The 22,630-nt window shown below is 47.7% G+C and overlaps 1 protein-coding gene across 1 annotated transcript in view; it reads left to right on the plus strand.

The window, feature by feature from the left end:
• The window catches only part of AKNA (AT-hook transcription factor), a 225,565-nt gene that overhangs the window by 128,111 nt on the left and 74,824 nt on the right, over positions 1-22,630 (plus strand). The window contains exons 12-14 of the mRNA XM_078642000.1: positions 1,084-1,336; positions 1,475-1,566; positions 13,064-13,147. Of these exons, the coding sequence (XP_078498126.1) occupies positions 1,084-1,336; positions 1,475-1,566; positions 13,064-13,147 (429 nt within the window). The remainder of the gene's footprint in view (positions 1-1,083; positions 1,337-1,474; positions 1,567-13,063; positions 13,148-22,630) is intronic.

Here is a 22,630-nt window from a genome sequence, read left to right on the forward strand (position 1 = left end):
TCCAGTAATAAGACTCCAACGTCGAAAGGCACCCCTGCACCCGAAGCTTCTGGACCTTGGTGAGCTGTACCAACTGTATCCTATGACCCTCACATCCCAACTTACCTCTGCTGTCGTTCGTCTTCCGCCTGCATCCTCCGGTGCATGCCTTATGCCTCTTTACCGTCAAGAAGATGCCAGTTGAAAAGCATTGGCGCCGGTGTCGAATTTGAACCTTGCACCCGGCCGCCCCTGTGCCGCTGGTGGTGTGTATGGTTGGTGCTTCTTGTTGGCCCCCACCTCTGCTGGTACTCACCCCCACAGCTTGCCCCCTGCAATCGATTTACTTACCTGAAAGCTGTGTGGCTCCAGGCACCCCATTTCTCCATTGCAAAGCATTTAGGTTGAACTCTGATTTTGACCTCTGCACCCAGCCGCCCCGGTTCCACTGGTATTGCAGTTTTAGTACTTACCTGACCCCTGGCCTGTGCTGACTTTTGGTTCGCAAGCCTAAGATTTTAAGTTAAATACACGTTTAACCGCAATTTTGTGTTCCCCATAGGATAATACTGGACAGTGTGAAAAAGTTTCTAAGTGGCAATTTTTAAAAGTGAAAAGCATTTTAAATAAAAATTTACTTACCTGATTACGAAGAACTGGGTCTTAAAATAAAGTTCAAACAGAGTATAATTTTATAAAATTGACCTGGATCTACTTCTTCAGTTGTGTGTCCATTATTGATCACTGTTGTACAATAAATGTCTTACACTTCTCCGTGTTAGGCCTAAGGCTGCTCGCCCACACGTCCACTAATAGAGCACTTTGGGTTTTACATTGAGCCCTGTACACTTTTGGGGAACCCCTTGCCTCTGTGCACGATATAACCACCTAATGGTCATAACATATACAGAGCCAGCTTCCTACAGGAGGTCATATTCATGCTCTTAAATTCCCATTAATGTGTACCTTTCTATAATTACCAGTGCTGCACTTACTGAATCCATCTTTTGTTTTGGGGTTATGTTAGAAGAAATGTGCAGTTATGTGCAGAAAAGGACAAAAATCCCTTTACAAGACTAAACTTTTCTTTCTTCCATTTCTCAGGCAGCCGATGGAGAGGAAACCAAGGGCCCAAGGCACACCTCTTAGAAGACGCCGCCCACTTTCCATCCAAAGGAATGAATCTCAGCCTAAGAGCCCAGTGGTTGAACCAATGGCTCACTCTGTGAACCCCAAACCTTCTGTCCCTTCACGTCAGAGCAGTGCAGCGAGTGCAGCAGGCAGCCACCCATCAGAGCGCCTCCCTCAGAAGCGTTTCCTTCAACCCAAAGTGTTGCAACCGGAGGTTAGTTCGAAGGTACAAATCACAGGGCCTTGGAGCATATATTCTGGGTTTGATAATTAGCACTGGAGTGTTTTAGTGTGGCAAAGAAAGTCAATGGTCAGTGACGTCCAGTATGTGTATGTGTCTTTCATGTAGATTAATCTCTTGCAGGAGCGGATTGTGTCACCAGACAGTGGATTTGTAGGGTCAGAAGGAAGCCGGATATCCCCACAGACACCAGAACAACATCCACCCCAAAGCAGGTACCTTCAGGAGAACTTACAATCCCTCTCATATCATGCGTCTTCCATCATGTACAACATTTTGAGGATATCAGTCTTCTCTCACGAGAGACACAGGGAAGCTGCAGCAGTGTTTTCCACTTTGTTCTAGGCAATGCTAGAAACTCCTTTGCTTGCATAGCATATTTTATGTTAACTTATTGTCTATCATGTACAATCTAATGGTTTTTCTTACATTAAGTGCCTCCTGCGACTAGGCCCATTTGACATCAGTTAAGTTCCGAACTGTTTCTTATCCAGTACCCCCTAGAGTTGACCATTATACACCAGAAATAAACGTTCTTACCTGGCACCTCTAACACCCTAGGTCTTTCTTGCTAACTTCCTCTTTGAGTTGTATTGTCTCAGTGTGTAACTATTATGTTTGTGGCATGTGTAGCTGTAGAACACATACTATGCATACTCTCGCCTTCTAGTGTTGGGCTCGGACAAGTGCAAGTTGTTTTTCTTCGAAGAAGTCTTTTGAGTCAGGAGGTATAGTAACTCCACCTATGACAAAGTAATGCACATAGGCATTGGCTCCATTGTTAGATTTGTTTTCTCTGCTGCCAGGTCTACACATGTTCGTTCGACCTCCAGTTCGACGCCTCATTGCATTGTTGCCAGGACCAATTGGATCCTTCTCACTCGTCATAGGATTGCGCTTACTCTCCAGTTCCAAGTGTTGCGTACCCTCTTTACTTTGGCTTCACAGTGTAACACCTTCAACGCCAAACATGGTCCCTCACTTCTCCAGGGCTTCATCTGTTCCTCAACACCCAAGAATTTTCCAATGATCAAAATGACTCCATTCCGCTACTACCCAAAGTGTTGAGTGAAATACACAAGGACAGACCTTCACCAGGTGTGTAACATCTGTCTGTTCCTTGGCCATCAGGAGGCATGCCTCACCTTCCGGAATAAAAAGACCCTCTATTACCGGCAAGACCATTATATCGCATGGCTTCCATGGCACAACACCTAGTGGACGATATTCCGGACCTGTCCAGAGATCAATAAATCATATCATTTGTAGAGCGCACTACTTACCCGTAAGGGTCTCAAGGCGCTGGGGGGGGGGGGGGGGCGGGGGAGGCTGGGGGGGTGCTGCTACTGTTCGCAGAGCCAGGTCTTGAGGAGTCTTCTGAAGGCCAGTAGGTCTTGGGTCCGCCATAGTTGGGTGGGGAGGGTGTTCCAGGTTTTGGTGGCGAGGTGGGAGAAAGATCTACCGCCGGCAGTCGTTCTTTGGATGCAGGGGACTGTGGCGCGGGCGAGCCTGGCGGAAGGGAGCTGGCGGGATGGGGTGTAGAAGCTGAGTCGTTTGTTGAGGTATGCTGGTCCGGTGTTGTGGAGTGGTTTGTGTGCGTGGATGAGGAGCTTGAAGGTTATCCTCTTGTTGTTGGGGAGCCAGTGCAGGTCTCTCAGGTGGGGTGTGATGTGGCTGCGGCGGGGGGTGTCGAGGATCAGACGTACAGAGGCATTCTGGATGCGTTGCAGCCATTTCAGGAGTTTGGCCGAAATTCCTGCATAGAGGGCGTTTCCGTAGTCTAACCTGCTGGTGACGAGGGCCTGGGTGACTGTTCTTCTCGTTTCGGTGGGGATCCACTTGAAGATCCTGCGAAGCATTCGGAGGATGTTGAAGCAGGAGGAGGAGACAGCGTTGACCTGCTTAGTCATGGAGAGGGTGGAGTCGAGGATGACCCCTAGGTTGCGTGCGTGGTCGGTGGGTGTTGGAGCTGTTCCCAGTGTTGTCGGCCACCAGGAGTCGTCCCAGGCTGAAGGGGTGGAACTGAGGATGAGGACCTCTGTCTTGTCCGAGTTCAACTTCAGTAGGCTGTTCCTCATCCATTCGGCAACAGCCTTCATTCCTTCGTGGAGGTTGGTTTTGGAGGTGTGAGGGTCTTTGGTGAGGGAGAGGATCAGCTGGGTGTCGTCGGCGTAGGAGATGATGTTGAGGACGTGCTGTCGGGCGACGTGGGCGAGGGATGCCATATAGATGTTTAACAGCGTCCGGCTGAGGGAAGAGCCCTGGGGTATGCCGCAGATGATCTCGGTGGCATTGGAGCGGAAGGGGGGGGGAGGCGGACGCTCTGAGTTCTGAGTGAGAGGAAGGATGTGGTCCAGTCCAGGGCCTTCTCTTGGATCCCTGCGTCATGTAGGTGTATTCGTAATGTGCGGTGGCAGACCGTGTCGAAGGTGGCTGACAGGTCCAGGAGGATGAGGGCTGCTGTTTCTCCGTTGTCTAGAAGGGTCCTGATGTCATCGGTGGCGGCGATGCGGGCGGTTTCGGTTCTATGGTTGCTGCGTAATCCAGACTGGGATGGGTCCAGGATGCTGTTCTCCTCGAGGTAGAGGGTCAGTTGTTTGTTGACGGTTTTCTCGATGACCTTCGCTGGGAACGGAAGTTCTTGAGGTCCTTGGGGTCTGCCTTGGGTTTCTTGAATAAGGCGTTGATCTCGGCGTGCTTCCAGCTTTCCGGGAAGGTTGCTGTCTCGAAGGAGATGTTGATTGCTTTCCGGAGATGGGGTGCGATGGCTGTGCTGGCTTTGTTGAAGATGTGGTGGGGGCATGGATCTAACGGTGATCCGGGGTGGATGGTGTCCTTGATCTTGCTGGTGTCCTCGTCGTTGATGCTGGTCCAGGAGAGCAGGGGGTTGGTGCAGGTGGTGGTCATTGGGGTGGAGGTCTCAGTGGATGTCGAGGCGGTCGTGGCGTTGAAGCTGTCGTGGATGTCGGTGATCTTGCGGTGGAAAAAGGTGGCCAGCGAATCGCACAGGTCTTGCGAAGGTGGGATGTCGTTGGTGTTGGTGTTGGAGCTGGGGTTGGAGAGTTCCTTCACGATGTTGAAGAGCTCCTTGCTGTTGTGTGCGTTGTTATCTAGGCGGTCTTTCAAGGAGGCCCTTTTGGCGGATCTGATGAGGTGATGGTGTCTGCCGGTGGCGTTCTTGTGGGCAGCGTAGCTGTCCGGTGTTCGATCGCGGAGCCAGTTCTTCTCCAGTTTTCGGCATGTTCATTTGGAGGCCTGGAGGTCTTTAGTGAACCAGGTGGCTTTCTTGCTGGTGTGGCTGTTGGGGGGTGTCTTGAGCAGGGCGAGGGTGTTGGCGCAGAGATCAGGACACTGAGGGCAATCAGCAGTCAGAAGCTTCCGGAGTAGAGGCTCACGTATTCTCGCCAGAGGAGAGCTTCGGCTCTGCTGCCCAAATGGTCGAGCTGCCACTCGAACAGAGTCCAACATCGAAAACAGGCGCAGTGATTACAGACATGCTGACTCCTACCCTTCGACATCATTCAGAAGCTGAGCATCACCCTCTTGGGGGTCGAGTTACGAGCTGACAGGCCTCTGGTCTGCCACTGCCGCAAGGCATGGGTCGGCACCGAATGCCTGAGTAGAACCTGGCACCCGCCACCACTCGACTCTAAAGTCCTCTCGAAGCCACGCCCTTTTACTACGACCACCCCTTCAACTGTGGCCGCAAAACCAGCCATAAAGCCAGCATCGGAGTAGAGGCCTACAGATCCGAAATCCGGCTCATGCCAGTGGATTAATGGCCATCCTCTGCTCCGAAACGACTGGTGTCCAGGGAAGCTTCCTCTACCACTTCTGAGGATCAAGAGCAACTCATCCTCCAGTACCTCCAAGTGAAGCTCGATGACAGACAGCAACGCACCCACATCCATCCGAAACCAGATGGATCCTGGTTCAGCCTCTTCTAAAGGCAAAGGAAACTATTCCTCCCAAAAGGAAACTGACTTTTGAGGAAACATCAAATCCACCTTTGGAACTGGCACTTAAGAAACCTAAGCCCCATGACCGAGACACCATTCCACGCCCTCCCTTGCCTCATATACCTATTCCTACTCGCCCTTCTTCTTCTCTACCTTTGCCCTGCTCTCCACCTCCTCCATGCCTGCCTTTCCCATTACTACCTGTGTGCCCTTCGCCCAATTCACCCCTGGGTTTGGAGGTGACATGACCCATATAATAGATCATATGACCCACACCTCCAGAATGACCCCTGGGACGACTATGGCGTAGATCCCCCTGGGAATACGGACCCTGACCTCTACCCGGCCATGCCCTTCCCGCCGGATGACAGCACCTGTTATTGAGGTATTGTGGAGGGGAGCTTCCTTTCACAAGGTGGACATGCACAAATAACCGAGGAGGACAAATTCCTCATGAAAACCCTCTCCTCCACCCAGAGATCCTTGCAATATTTGCCTATCCTTAAGGGGATACTTAAGCCAGCTCCCAGCATTTTAAGGAGCCAGTAAAGGCCTGTATCATCACTCCATAGGTTGATAAAAAATATAAGCCATTCCCTTCCGACCCTCCTTACACCAGGGACAACATTTTCTTGACTTTCTAATGGTTCACACTGCAATTAAAAGTGCCAAGAGCAAAGAGCATGCACCTCTCCCAACAGGGAGACTAAAAAGATAGACACAGCAGGGAAATGTCTTTCTGTCCAGTCTTCTACTCATTGGGGTATCAACAATACCACAGGTTTACTCTCCCAGTACGATAGGGCTCACCTTGATGAAATGGAGGACCTGATTCAACACCTCCCAGACCAGTTCAAGAAAATGGGTCAGAAATTAGTGGCTGAGGGGAAAGATTATATTGAATACTAACATTTGATGCACCCATTGGGTAAACATTAGCGTCCTCCTCCCTCGATACACCTGGCTGTGTTTTTTGGGTTTTAATCCAGATGTACAGCAGCATCTGGTCAACTTGCCTTTTGATGGAGAGCACCTGTTCGGCCCGCAAGATGACCAGATGTAAAAGGGCACTGCGTGTCTAAAGTTACGGGTTCCCTACAGACCTCATCTGCTTGCGGCTCCTTTCACCACACATAATACCATGAAGCGGTTGTATGACATTATCACGCATTACTTTACCATGCACGTTTTTACAATGCAGATTTTCGAATGCATACCACCTCCATGCATTTAAATTCACTCACATCTGGCATACCTTTACCACGCACACTTTTTAACACGCTTACAGTTACAGAAGAATGCAGTCACAATCCAACACTGCCACCTACAGTTAAAATGTTTTACAATAAATCTTAAAACAATATTGTAAATGAAATATATATATTTTTTAAAAATTACATTTATGTTGATTACTTTTTTGGGGGGAGCCCCCCAACCCCCCTTTTGTAATGACCCTTAAAATCTACATAAACTAAATACCGCATAGTCACCATTGCAAACATATATGCTTTAGTAAAGGCTTACTTGGTAAAAGTCATTCCGATGTAAAAAAATGCTTTGTACTTGTATTTTGTGATAAAAACTTTGTGGTAAAGGCTGTTACCCCCATGAAGGGGCTAAGACCACTACCCCCGAAGCATCAACTTGCTTCACCAGGCAACAGCAGCAACAGCCAGCCTCTCTCTCGTCGACTATAGGGGAGTGTACAAAAGTAACAAAAATAGAGGCAGAGGCAAAGGCACAGCCCATAAAGGAGCCGCACCGAGCAGACAGTGACTCTCCACCCTCCTGGCGATCATTTAATAACTATCAGGGAAGACTGTAAAGGTTTCTGACCGTACTCACAGAAACACCACCAAACATCCCCCACCCCGGAGACAAACACTCTCCCCAGAACTTCAGCATCTGCTTCAAGAGGAGATGCATGCACTGTTCATCAAGGGGGCCACAGAACCCACACCACCACAGCACCACGTGCAGGGGTATACTCCCTATACTTTCTCGTTCCCAGGAAGGTCACTAAGGCCTATTCTTGACCTCTGGCCCCTCAACAAGTTCATCCTTTTAGAACATTTCCACATGGTAACACTCCAAAATGTCATTCCTTTATTACAGCAAGGTGGCTTTATGACCATCCTCAATCTGAAGGATGCCTACTTTCACAACCCCATCCAACCTGCACATCGCCTGTCCTTCCGGTTTGTGGTAGGTGGCTAGCATTACCAGCTCAAAGCGCTGCCCTTCGGAGTTACCACAGCTTCCAGGGTGTTTACTAAGTGTCCTGCAGTGCTCGACACTCGCCTCATAAGGAAGGGCATCCAAGTCTTCCCGTACTTAGAGCAATAAGCTGATCAAGACCGCAACGGAACAGCAATGACTAGCGCACACCCAAGGCACCATACATCTCTCACTCAGCCTAGGCTTTAAAATCAGTACCCCAAAGTCCCACCTCCAGTCCATTCACATCCAGCCCTTCCTAGGGACCATAATCAACTCGGTCATGCGGAAAGCATACCACTTCCCTTCGAGGCTTCAAGCGTTCCAACCTCTGCTCTCTCTTTTTCAACCAGATTGTCACGTAACGGCCAGAAAGGTCATGCACCCACTCCACATCATAGCTTCCTGCATTGCTAATAGTCCCAAATGCCAGGCTGCACATTCGCCCATTGCAGGAGTGCCTAGCAGCAACATGGTCACAAGCGGAGGCTCATTGGGAGGATCTAGTGTTGGTTTGGGGGCGTGCTCATCGCTCTTTGCAGTGGTGGAATGCCAACAACCTGTTGCTTGGGCAACCCTCTTTGGATCCAGTACTGCAGAATACCATCACAAAGGTCAGCTCTCACACTGATTAGGGGGCACTCTTACAGCAGCTAAACATTCAAGAGACGTGGATGCCCAATCAACAGAGTTGCCACATAAACCACCTGGAGTTATTAGCTATCCTGCTAGCCCTCAAAACATTCCTCCCTCTTGTCCTATATCAGATGATACACATTTGGACACACAGCACAACTGCCATGTTATACTGATAGAAACAGGTCAGCACTCATTCCCTGCAGTTCTCTGCTCTAGCCCAGGGCACTTGGCCAGGGAATGGGTACAATACATCAAAAAGTCTATCTATTGATACGTGTATGGAGTGGATGATTTTGCAGATCTGCCTTCAGAATGCAGCAACAGGTTCATGAGTGAGAACTGCATCCCAAGTCCTAATTCCATACTTCATCCGCTGGGAGTTTCCCCACATAGAGCTCTTCACCACAGCAGAAAACCAAAAATGCCCAAACTTCACCTCCAGGTTCAGAAACCCACATTCCATGGGCAATGCACTCTGGAAGAACTAGTCTGGGAAATTTGGCTGCGCTTTTGTGTCTCGTCCACTTCTTCATTCGTTGTTCGCTGGCTTCAGTAAACATCCTTCACTCTCAACCAGTAGCCCCAACATGGGCCAGACAGCCCTGGCTCACCACTCTCCTTGAACTGTCTCTAGTGCCTCAGAAGAAGCCGCCTAACTTTATAGACCGTCCCTCAGGGCACACACTCGGGAACCCTAACCTCAAACAGATCAATCTTGTGATTTGCATCCTCAAGTCTTCGGGCCAGATTACGATGCAGTTAGGAAAGCATTCCCACCTAGGGCCCGATTACAATGCGGTTAGGAAGGCCTCCTAATGGCATTTGCTACTTCAGAAAAGAATCAGGAACGTGTCTTCCCGACCGAGGGCCCGATTAAAATGCGGTTAGGAACATAGGCTCCCATTGAACTCAATAAGAGTCCAACCAAATCATATCCGGAAGCATCTGGATAAATCGTACTCGGTCGATCTGATTCTCCAGATCCGAGTGGGTCAGAAACCTTTTCCAAACCGATACGGTCAGGAAAATTTCCTAACTGCATCGTAATCGGGCCCTCAGTGTTTGGGTACCTTAATCTTCCTTCAGAATGTATGACCATCATTAAAGAAGCGCGCAGGCCCACAACCACAGCCTGCTATGCAGCCAAATGGAAAAGGTTTATGCACTACTGTCTTGCCAGACATAATCACCCTTTCCCGACAGCAGGCCAATATATTGTCTGTTATCTGTTCCACTTACAAAAGTCAGGCCTTGCTTACACTGCTATCAGGCTTCATTTGGCTGCAGTTGCCGCTTACTTTCAAAGCAGAGAACACACTTCCCTTTTCAGGGTTCCTGTTATCAATGCTTTTATGGAGTGTCTCAGAAAGATTATCCCACCAAGGATGCCATCTGCCCCTTTGGGGAACCTCAGTATTATTCTAACCAGGCTTATGTTCCCTCCTTTCGAGCCACTCCACTCCTGCACTTTACAGTTTCTTTCCTGGAAGGTAGCTTTCTTGGTAGCTATGAGCTATGAGGCATCAGTAAACTTCAGGCTCTTACTCTGGATGAACCCTTTTTCCAAGGACACTAAGATAGTGTAGCCTCATGACAAACCCCAAATTGCTTCTTAAGATGGCCTCTTGTTTCCATCTTAATCAAACTATAGATCTCTCAGTGTTCTTACCACATCCAGACTCAGTAGCAAAATACGTTCTTCACATTCTGAACATCAAAAGAGCGCTTATGTATTACGTAAAACGCAAGTGCTCTTTGTCTCTTTCTCCAAATCACAGAAAGGCTGTTCTCTGTCCAAGGCAGGTATAGCACGCTATTTTGTCAAATGTATGAAGATCAGTTACGCCAAAGCCAAAAGATCTTTGCCTGCAAAAGATCTTTGCATGTCCCTCCCAGACCCCACTCAACCTGTAAAAAAGGAGCTTGTTTGGTTTTCCTGGGTAATATTCCTATAGCTGGCATCTGCAAAGCAGATACTTGGTCTACTCTACAACCTTTTACTAAACATTACTGTGAGGATGCTTTAGCTCACCAATAACCTAGATTTATCCCAACTGTTCTTATTCACACTTTTTCAGTGTTCTGCAACATCCTCAAGCTAACCACCACCTTAAGGGAGAACTGTATAAAGTCTATGCATAACATGAGTATCTACAGCCACACATGCCACGAACTGAATAAAGTTACTTACCCTGTAAGCATCTGCTTGTGGTATCAAGTTATGTGCAAACCCTCCTCTCCAGGAGCCTTGTGATGTGGCAGACATTTCTTTTAATGGTCACCTTCTCTGTATCTCTGTGCTCCATCTACATCCTCACCCTTCATGTGAAAAAACAATCTATCAGTGGAACTGATGTCCATGCGCATTACCAGTAATATATGTAGTCACTATACCTTGTGAATCAAAAGACTTATTCAAAGAAAAATAACTGCTGAACCCAACACTAGATAGCAGGAGTATGCCCAACACTAGATAGCAGGAGTATGCACAGCATGTGAATTTGCAGCAGTACATGCCATGAACATTTGCTTATAAGGTAAGTAACATTTTATTTATTTGGCATTTCTGTAAATCTTCAAATGTTGACCAATGGCCACCACAGATCAATGATGTGTGCATACATGGTTGCTGTTCTTTCCATCCAAGGAACCAATAGTATGAATGTATGAATGTACCATTCCCAGCAACCAACTCTAGGTACATGGTACCAAAGTAACCATTTACCTATTGAACCAATGTTCCAATGTCACTATTTACTCCTAGGACTGGTGTACTATCATAGCCTCTAGCAACATGTTTCAAGTTTCACCAGATACTCTTAGACAGTTTTCATTCTTTTCAAATAATGTCTGTAAACATTGTTATTTTCTAGAGTAATAAAGTTTCTGACTCTCCTGGTGTGACCCTGACCACAGTTTACCTTTTTAATCTAGCTGACTATTTTGAAATTTTTATTATACCTGGTTTGAAACAATTAATACAAAATAAATAATAGTTCACCAAGATAATCCCAGACTTGAGTCATCAAGATTTGCCCACTTGGGCTTGATTGTGAGGATACTCGTGTTTAGGGTATATGCTTTGTTAAGGCAAGTGTGGTTTAGCTTGCGGAGTCGGAACACTCGTGGTTTAGACCGCAGTGTTCCAACTGTACCTCAAGTACATGTTCCCAAACAACAGCTGCATCTGCATGTTTTGTCTAGGTGCTAGGCCCTGACCAGAACAGAATAACAAGGGGCATGGTTGTTCGACCTTGTCTACAATGTTCAGACTAAATCCTATGAACAAACAGAGTGCAAAAACAACAGCATGTTCTATGTGAAAGTTACAGCGTGGCACAAGCAAAATAGGTTTGTATAGTAATGGGTGCAAAGCAGGAGACAGTCTGCAATGTGCTCATGCTAACATAGGGAAGACGACAATGCCCACATGGGCCAAGTAACACTATAGTCAAGTCATATTCTGTAGCTAAGGGGTCTTCAAGGGTGCTCACAAAGCACCCATGAACACAATGAGCTTTGTGGATAGGCTGGATTCTTTCAGGAAATTCTGAAAAAGAACACATGTTTAGAGGAGTGGAAACTGGAATAGAGAATTTGCAGACTGATGCCTCAATTATGTGTGCCCCCGAATTATCTCCTTTATTTCCCCATCCTTGAATTACCATAATGAAGGGTCTAAGTGATTCAGGGATGAGAAAATGATACAATATTGTAGAATAGCATGCAGGAATCTGTTTTTTAGTGCCGATTCGCTCATGTTTTCCCCCAGGGTTTCACATGTGGGTTTTGTCTGTTTTAAACACAAAGAGCCTGATTTAGAGTTTAGCAAATGGGATGCTACATCACAAACAAGACGATATCCCGTTTGCAGTATTATAAGTACATTAAATCCTGTGACATTTGTAATGCGGGGAACAGGATATCCGTTCCATTTGTGACAGAGTATCCTATCCGCTAGGCCCATAATTTGGCAAATTAAATAAATGGTATCTGTTCTTCCAGGCATCATTGGAATTTTCTGCTTAGTTGTAATCAAGGTCTGAGTGAAAATGGAGAGCCCATTTAGCAATGTGCAGCTTCACTGTAAAACCTAATAAACGCAGAAAACAAATATGAAGCTGAAGTTGACATATGTTATGTAACTGTCACCGCGCAAGCCATTTGTGGATTGAAGCTTTAAGTAGTGTGTTAATTCCAGGTGGAGATAAATTAGGACTCATATACCACCCCACTCGCTACGTGAGGCCAAAGTAAATTCTGTAGAAGTTTAAGTGAATAATTAGCATATTCTCTCAGGCTCTGCAGTAACAAATTAGTCAGCAAACAAACTGTTGGTATGCCTTAGATGGCAAGTGTCCTGAGCGCTTATTCATAGAGCAAAGGTTAAGGAACCCTTTGGAGGTCTGGATAACTTTATGCATCAGAAATGGATGGCTCAAAGAGGTGAAAAAAGGAATTCAATGGAAAATTTGGGATGTCATATCTTTGAGTCTCAAAGGAGTGTTGATAGCAGCATAAGATACAGGAAAAGAGTTTGTCAGCCGCAAACCTGGCAGCGGCTTAGCAAATATTTATTCACAAACACACTTGTATGAGGGAAAGTAATGCACCTTTTGTATCTCTCTTCTCATTGGGAGTTCCTGGAGCCCTCTTCCTTTCTGCATTGGGGTGTTTGTCTGTGGATACCTTTCACTAGCTAACTCCAGGGGTTCCCTCCAGAGACACTGGACTATGGAGCAGAATGTACTGTCAAGGACTCACAGCATTAAGTTTGCAAGAATTCACAAGTTTGAGATCTGATTAGGATACCAGATACCCTCTCTTAGAACATGTGTGTTCACCAGCTGTCTTTAATTCAGATGTTAAAGCATGTAATTTATTGCTCTCCCTTTAGGTGCTTCCAAGAACTCAGTCCATCTCCTTCCTTCTCTCCACCCAATAAAAGGAACACAGAGCAGGTTTTTTCATCAGTCACCAGGTATGTGTTGAAGCAATTGTCATGTCTATCCTCTCTGCACTCCGCTTCAGAAACATAGTGCAGGTCTTGACATCTATCGTCAGATGCAAACATGATCTTTCTCCATTTCTTGATCTTTCTTCTATACACTCTGTGCATGGAAGAGCTTCCACTATCTCATACTTGCCACGTGACACTCTGTCAATATTTATCCCTCTAGATTGGCTATTTCTAGGCACTGTGTCCATTTTCAACCCTCCTTTCATCTTATGCAGGTGAGTCTTGTTTAAGACTTGGTGCCTCTCACAGAGATGTTTACCCCAGGCATCTCTTCACCCAAGGCTAAAACATCAAGTGTCTCTGAAGGTCTTACGAAAGGTGTTTCTAATATCTCATTTTAATCAATACTCACTCCCACAAACCCCTTTATTGACCCTCTTTCCGGGTGCATGAGTGGCTTCAGAAATGTATTCACACTGCATGTGTCACTTATGCTGGGGATGCCTCATGATATCATGAAGTAGAGCAACTTCAGTATAAGTGATGTATTTAATACTGTTGTGATCCAGTTCCTTTTCTTCCTTGCCTTAATCAGTGCAGGATGAAGGGCCACCAAGATTTTTGGTGTGTATGTTTTTTTTTATGATAACATCTCATCTAGAATCTTTGGGCTTTAAGTTCTGCTGAAAATGCCATTGAACAATGTTGGTCATGGATCCATATTCGCAGTGCTGGTTGTGTATGGGCCAATCCCATAAATTAGCTTCTTGTTCATTGGGTAATAAAAGCAATTCAAGAGAGTTGAGCTAAACCAATTGGTGACTTCCATGAAGAGGAAATCTAGACCTCATTCTAGGGGAAGGTCTCAAAGCGACTCTCAATCTGGGATCCTCTTTCCATCCTGAAAGCATAATAAGCACGTGAAGGTGCACTATCTACTAATAAGAAGAGTATGAAATATAAGGAAAGGACATCTTTGTAGCATGTATTGGCTGCAGATATACATGCTATGCATACTTCTGCCATCTAGTGTTGGGCCTGGACTCTGCAAGTTGTTTTTCCTAGAGGAAGTTTTATGATCAGCGCAGTGCGTTGTCTCTCCTCCCCCTCGATGTAATGCACATGTTCAACGGCTCTTTTGTTATAAAATCTCTGTAATCGGGCTTGGATGTACTGCGGCGGAGCTCTTCAACATTCGATGCCCACATGCCCTATGGTAAAGAAAAAGACGCAATTGGAGATACAGTAGACAACACCCATGGATCATAGGTGCTGTGGAACGACTACCCGGCAACCAATACTCACATGGCCATCGAGAGTGACCATCGTTGGGTGAAGGAAACAAAGAAGGACCTCTTCTGACAGTGCCCTCGGTGCAGGTCCATATAGCCACACTTCGTACCCATAAAGTGTGTAATTTGTACCTATCTCCAGAGCACAAAAAAGATGAGTGTGCAGCTAGCGCACTGAAAAAAAACAAAGAGACACTTCTGATAGATACATCTGCCGTGTGGATTCCTCACCTTGTGAATATCCCCTTGCGTCAGCAACATTCGGAAATTCTTTTTGTAGCTTCGCGCCGACGTGGACCTAGACGTCATAGAGGCACGGCACCGCACGCGACTCCGCTGACGTCACCGACGCCTATAACAGGCCCATGCTGGCGTGATGACATCAGTTCCCTTTTTTCCGCGTCGTCGACGCTAACGGTTTTCGGGGATCGTACTGTAGCTTTACAGTAACTTTGTTACTATTATCCTATTACTTTGTCTATCTTTATATTCTTCGAAATGTCGTCGAAGAAAACTGGATTTAAGGCTTGCGGTGAATGTGGCAAGACTATGTCTATCACCGATCCTCATGAATGCTGTGTCTGGTGCTTAAGTTCCGACCTTGACGTCGAGGATTGTCCTTGCTGCAAGAAGATGACTCCGAAAGCTTTAAGAGAGAGAGAGACGAAACTCCTCGTGGCAAAACTTAAAAATAAGAAGGTTAATAAGTTTTCGAAGTCTCGATCTCGACGGTCGAGGTCGAGGTCGAGGTCTCGTTCGAGGTCACGCTCGGAGTCGTCTTCGGCTCATGCTTCGAAGTCTTCGAGGAAGAAGCACAAGAAGAGGAGCCATGAGTCACGTCATCACTCTGAAAAGGACTCTAGTTCAAGACCGAAGTCCCAAGTCAAGCTTCTGAGTAAGGAAGTGGAAGTTTCAGAGTCAGAAGATCATAACTCTGTTGGTGAGGCTTCACATCCGAATTCACCCGAGTCTCAGAAGCAGGTCCATTCTCCGGTTCCATCCAATCCTTCTGTTCAGGAGGATGAAGGTGAGGAGCAGGGGGCTGGTGAAGTCGAAGTTCCGGTGCCTGCGGGTTCGTCGACCCCGGTTCCTGGACTCGATGAAGAGGTCGACGTCGTATCGACTCCGCCTCCTCAGGAACAACCCAGAGGTCCATATCCTGATTTTCCAACTCCAGGTCAGGATCCTTCTCAGTTCCTGAACGCCATGTTTGGTGTCTATTCCAGGGCAATGTTCCCGTCTGGTGCACCTGTTGGTCCCACGGGTCCTATGGCTTTTAACTTGGGTGTTCCCCAGGCTTATGCCCCTGCGCCCTTCATGCCTTTTATGCCGGCCATACCATCGCATTGGCATTTTACGGCACCTCCGGTGTCGTCGACGCCGAAGCGCACGACGCCGACTCCATCGACGCCGATTCCATCAACGCCGATACCTACGACTCCGAGACAGGATTCTGCTCGACCTCGAGTGAAACAAACTCATCCGACTTCGGCATCGACGCCGGTCCCGACTCCGTCGGAGTCGATTGCGAATCCTTCGACTTCTATCATGAAGGAAAGATCGCGAAGAGAAGCTCAGAGACTTCTAGAGGAAGAAAGATACCAGTATACAGATACTGAGGAAGGAGAGTTGCAGGATTCTGAAGATCCTTTTGAGGAATTGGGTGAAGCCAGTGGACTTGAACTGTCCCCTGAGTGGGATTTGGCTTCAGTTTCAAATGTTCCTTCGAAAGATGTGGTTCCTTATCACACCGTTATTAAAAAAGCAGCGAGTTTATTGAACATTACTCTGCCCACTGCTGATTATAAACCAAATATTTTAACTGAGGTTCTTCATTCACCCTCTTCTGTTATTGAACCTATGTTACCCTTCAATGATGCCTTATCTGAGCCCATCTATGAAGTATGGAAAAAACCTTTGTCTGCTCCTGCAGTTTCTAGGACAGTGGCGAGGAGGTACAGAGTTCCTCCGGGTGACCCTGAATTCTTGTCAACACACCCCCTACCTGAGAGTTTAGTTGTTCAGGCTGCCTGCTCGAAGAGGTCTGCTGGGGCTTTTCCGCAGGTTCCTGGGGATAAGGAATCCAGGAAGCAGGATCAAACTGCTAAGAAAGTCTTCTCTTCAGCCAGTATGGCGCTTAAATCAACTAACGCAACTTGTCTGATGGGGAGGTATATTCATGCCTTGATGGATTCTGTCAAGCAATTGGTTCAGAAAATCCCTGAGGAACAGAGGAAAGATTTTCAGGAGGTAATATCGGACACTCAGGCAGCTGCGAGGCAAGTAATCCAGAGTGGTCTGGACACTGCTGATTCGGTGGCAAGGGTCATGGGCTCATCCGTGGCCACTAGGAGGGCTGCCTTGCTTAAAACTACAGAGTTCTCTGCGGATGTCCAGTCTGTTTTGATGGACTTGCCTTTTGATGGCTCGGGATTGTTTGGCAAGAAGGCTGATGCTGCCTTGGAACGTTTTAAGGACAGTAGAGCCACTGCGAAATCTTTGGGTCTCCAGTCCAGGGGTACTACTGGAAGACGCTTCAGAGGGTTTGGTAGATCTTCCTTTCGTTCTTACAGACCTTCTCAGCAGCAGCCACAACAGCAGCAGAATACGCTGTACAAGTCGTACAGGGGCAGGCAAAAATCCCGCCCTAGAGGTCGTCAAGCTTCCTCCTCCTCTTCCTCCTCCCCTTCCCAACCCCCTGCCAATGCAGCAAAGCAGCCCTAGATCCGCCATTCCGGATCATGTGGGTCCAGTGGGGGGTCGGCTTACACATTTTCTACAAGATTGGGCATTAATAACATCGGATCTTTGGGTTCTCAATCTTTGTAGAGAATGGGTATGCACTTCCTTTCCAGGAATTCCCTCCCAATTACCCTCCTTGCCAGGGTTATTTTTCGGAGGACCACCTGCTTCTCCTGCAGGAAGAAGTCCTGGCTTTGTTCCGAAAAGGTGCGATAGAGGTGGTTCCAGAGCAGGAAAGGGGTCAGGGGTGCTACTCCTGGTATTTCCTGATCCCCAAGAAAGATGGCAGGCTTCGGCCAATTCTGGACCTCAGGATTTTGAACCTTTACCTGAAACAGGAAAAGTTCAAGATGCTCACTCTTGCGCAGGTTCTTCAAGCGCCGCTGGAAGAAGACTGGATGGTGTCGATCGACTTGCAGGATGCGTATTTTCATATTCCCATCTTGAAGTCGCACAGAAAGTATCTCCGTTTTACGGTTGGATCACAACACTACCAGTTTGTGGTCCTTCCGTTTAGTCTTACTACTGCGCCTCGAGTCTTCACCAAGGTGATGGCAGTGGTGGCGGCTCATCTCAGGAGAACGGGGATACATGTGTTTCCGTATCTAGACGACTGGCTGATCAAAGCGGAGTCGCAGGAGAAGGTGCTCCATCATCTGCAAGAGACAACTCAGTTGTTACACAGGTTGGGTTTTTCGATAAATGTACCCAAGTCTCACCTGGTGCCCTCCCAGCGCAACCTGTTCATAGGTGCGGTACTGGACACTACTGTGTGTCTTGCATTCCCTCCTCCTCAAAGGATTCGCGACATACAGGAAATGATTCCTTTGTTCTGCAATGGAGCGGTCGTTCCAGTCCTGAAGGTTCTTCGCCTGCTCGGTCTGATGGCTTCTTGCATTCTGTTGGTCAACCATGCACGCTGGCACACGAGGGCACTCCAGTGGTGCCTCCGCAGGCAGTGGTATCAGCACAACGGAGATCTCGGGGAGTCAGTGAGGATCTCCAGAGAAACTGCAGAGGATCTGTCTTGGTGGAGTGTGGAAGGCAATCTGTCTCAAGGGAAGCCTTTCCAGTTTCCTCCATCGGTTGCCACTGTGATATCGGATGCGTCCACTCTCGGGTGGGGTGCTCATCTGGGGGACCTGGAGGTCAAGGGTCTTTGGTCTCCAGAGGAAAGGTTGCTTCACATCAACCTTTTAGAATTGCGGGCGATACGTTTGGCGCTCAAGGCCTTTCTCCCTTCCCTTCGCGGTCAGTCGGTTCAGGTCCTGACGGACAACACGACCGCGATGTGGTACATCAACAAACAGGGTCGCAGTGTCTCTGCAGAGAGGCTCTGCGTCTCTGGTCCTGGGTTCAGGACCATCAGATTTGCCTGATGGCAAATCATCTGGCCGGGGTTCAGAACGTTCGTGCGGACAGTCTCAGTCGGCAGTTCTTGGGCGATCACGAGTGGAGGCTCCATCCAGAGGTAGTTCGCGACATCTTTCAGATGTGGGGGGCTCCTCGGGTGGACGTATTTGCCACTCGCGAGAATGCTCACTGCCTGTCATTCTGCAGTCTCCAGTATCCGTTGCAAGGAGCCTTGGGGGACGTGTTTCAGTTGAGTTGGGGAGATCAACTCCTTTACGCGTTTCCCCCCATACCTTTGATTCCTCGGGTTCTGAGGAAAATTCGCCAAGACCGGGCCCAAGTCATATTGATTGCCCCGGATTGGCCAAGAAGGGTGTGGTACTCAGACCTTCTCCACCTCTCCTCTCACCCGCCGCTCCGTCTCCCTCACAGGGCAGATCTCCTCACTCAGATGGAGGGGCAGGTTCTACACCCCCACCTCCAGACCTTACACCTTCATACCTGGAGATTGAACGGGGCAACCTGATTTCTTTTTCTCTCCCTCACGATGTGGTGGATGTCATCTTGTCAGCCAGGCGTGACTCCACTAAGTCCATCTATTCTTATAGGTGGTCGAAATTTGCTAATTGGTGCAGGGAGAAGTCTTTAGACCCTTTGAGGGCCCATTTATCTGATGTTTTCCAGTTTGCCCTTTCTTTGGCACAGCAGGGTCTTGCTGTTGCCACGGTGAAGGGTTACCTTTCTGCGCTGTCGGCTTTTATCTGTTTGCCTGACCAGCCATCTCTTTTTAAATCTCCTATAGTTTTGAGGTTTTTGAAGGGCCTCACGAATAAGTTCCCTCCTTCTCCTTTTATTGTGCCTCAGTGGGACTTAAATCTTGTATTGACATTTTTAATGGGTGCTCCTTTTGAGCCTCTTCACAAATGTCCTATGAGGCTTCTGAATTTAAAAACGGTTTTCCTCGTTGCAATAACCTCTGCAAGGAGGGTAAGTGAGCTTCAAGCTCTTTGTCACAAGCCCCCTTTCTTGACCATTCATGCTGAACGAATGGTTCTTAGGACCAGGGCTGCTTTTCTGCCAAAGGTGGTGACTCCTTTCCACCTTGGTCAATCCATTACCCTTCCTACCTTTTATCCTCCCCCACACCCTTCCAAGGAGGAGGAGAGACTACACCGTCTTGACCCCAGGAGGGCGGTGTCTTTTTACTTGGACAAAACTAAGGACTGTCGTTTGGATGACCAGCTCTTTGTTGGCTTTGCTGGCTGCAAGAAAGGAAGAGCGGTCCATAAGAGGACGTTATCAAGATGGATCGTCCTCTGCATCAAGATCTGCTACTCTTTGGCTGGTAAGGAACCTCCAGAGGGTATAAGTGCTCATTCTACAAGAGCTAAGTCTTCAACCTCGTGTGCCTGTTGAGGATATTTGAAGAGCCGCGACTTGGTCTTCCCTCCACACTTTCGCGAAGCATTACTGCTTGGATTCCGAGGTGAGGAGGGACGGCCACTTCGCGCGTTCTGTCCTCCAGGATTTCCTGGTCTAGAAGAGTGGACACCCTCCTCCGGGAGTGGGGACTGCTGTGGGACTCTATTCACAAGGTGAGGAATCCACACGGCAGATGTATCTATCAGAAGAACAAGTTACTTACCTTCGGTAACGCTTTTTCTGGTAGATACAATATCTGCCTGTGGATTCCTCACTGACCCACCCGCCTCCCCGTTGTCCACTCTTCTATGCCAGGTGTTTCTATTATGTATTTGTTTATTTCAAATGTTTTGTTGCATTTGCTTCACACTGTGTGTGTTACTCTGATATGTGTACTGCGTATGCTATGTATATATCTACTGTCATCGGTCCGTCCGTGTGCCTCGAAGGCACGGAAAAAAGGGCGGAACTGATGTCATCACGCCGGCGTGGGCCTGTTATAGGCGTCGGTGACGTCAGCGGAGTCGCGTGCGGTGCCGTGCCTCTATGACGTCTAGGTCCACGTTGGCGCGAAGCTACAAAAAGAATTTCCGAATGTTGCTGACGCAAGGGGATATTCACAAGGTGAGGAATCCACAGGCAGATATTGTATCTACCAGAAAAAGCGTTACCGAAGGTAAGTAACTTGTTCTTCAGACCCATGGGGATTGACACCTGGCACACACCATGGAACTGGTGGCCGAGGCGGAGTTCTCGCACAACAATGGCAGGGAGAGTGAGGCAAGTGCTCCTGTAGTAGGTGGGGTGGTCATCGCCTGCCCCCACTACGTCGCTTCCGATTTATCCTTTGGGATAAACACGCTGCAGTGAGGGTCACCGGCCCTATTGCTTATCTCCATATCTGGGCAGAGTACCAAGACAATGCTACATACCATGAGTACTGTTGACTCCCGTGCAAAGAAGATCCTGCACTCACCGCCACCACTCCTGCCACAATTTGCATTAGATGGAGGTGACACCGCTGCAAGGGGCATCAATACATCATTAATGCTCCATAGACATGCTTGGCTGTGCATATCTAGGTTCAAACCCGAGGTGCAGCAGCATATTCGCAACATCCCACTCAATAGGGAAAACCTATTTGGGCCCGCTGTGGACACACAGTTAGAGAAAATAAAGGACACCAACACAGCCAAGTCCATTGGTGCCTTAGAGACAACACCTCAAAATCAGCAGCCCTTTTCAGCATAACAAGGGATGACGAACAGCAAAAGCATCCACCCCAGAAAATACCACATATCAGCGACAGCAACAACAGTACCACCAGCAACGGGCGTGGGTACTATCTAAAAGTTTACAAACATAGAGCCAGAGGTAGCCCCAACAAGGGCACCTCCACACCAGCAAGTAAATGACTTGCCCACACTCCCCACCTCCCCTGCCCCCCGAGCACAAAACACCTGTCAGGGGAAGGCTGCAACAGTTCTACAAGTTGTGACCAGACATCACATCAGACCAATGGGTACTACAAATAATCAGGCAGGAATATTGCCTAGAACTAACTCAACAACCACCAAATATCCTGCCAAAATATCAGGTGTTAAATTCACAGCATCTCCAGCTGCTAAAGGAAGAAGTTAAATCATTACTGCTAATATGGGCCATAAAACTAGTTCAACACATACTTCCCAACAAAGGAATCTACTCCCTTTATTTCCTCATACCAAAGAAAGAAGGCTCACTATGGCCCATTCTAGAGCTGCACCCACTTAATCGCTAGATATTACCCGTACACTTCCTTATGGTCACATTACAATATTTGATACCACTACAACAAAAAGGCGACTTAATGACAGCATTCAACTGGAAGGATGCTTACTTCCACATTCCAATCCACAAGGCACACCGCAAATACCTAAGGTTTGTTGTAAGTGGATGTCATTACTAATTCAAGGCCCTACCATTTGAGGTTACAACAGTCCCATGTGTGTTTACAAAATGGTTAGTGGTAGCAGCAGCAAAATTAAGAAGAGAAAACATACATGTCTTTCCCTGACGATTGGCTGATCAAAAGTCTAACCAAAGCCAAATGTCTAACAGACACTCAAGACCAGATCAACCTACTACACCAATTGGGCTTCACTATTAATGCTACAAAATTGCATCTCCAACCCCTCCAGACCTAACCATACTAGGAGCAATGCTCAATTCAGTATCAGGAACAGCTTACCCCAATCGGCAAAGGGTTCTCAATCTCCAGAACCAACTGGATCTTTTTCAGCCACATCGTCACCTGCCAATAGTGTCTCAAGCATGGCTACATATGAGACATCTTCAATAGTGTTTAGCATCGCAATGGTCACAAGCTGTGGGGGACATGGAAGATCTAGTGTTGGTTTCACCCAAGGTCCATCAGGCACTACAAAGTTGGAACTTCTCAAACATACTAAAGGGAAGAACCTTCAAGGACCGATCCTGCAAGTAACAATCACAACCAGTGCGCATCACTCATGGGATGGGGTGCTCATATGAAGGGCATTGTGGTTAACCCCTTCCGCGCACATGACGAGCTGAGCTCGTCATGTAACGCGGCTTTTTAAAAAACGCAGCGCGCAGCGGGAAAACCGCTAGCGCGCATGCGGACACTGGACCTCACAACAACAAACACAGCACATCAAAATGCTGGAGCTTTTAG

Source organism: Lissotriton helveticus, chromosome 5_1 (assembly GCF_964261635.1).
Source record: "Lissotriton helveticus chromosome 5_1, aLisHel1.1, whole genome shotgun sequence".
In the NCBI taxonomy this organism is placed as follows: Eukaryota; Metazoa; Chordata; class Amphibia; order Caudata; family Salamandridae; genus Lissotriton; species Lissotriton helveticus.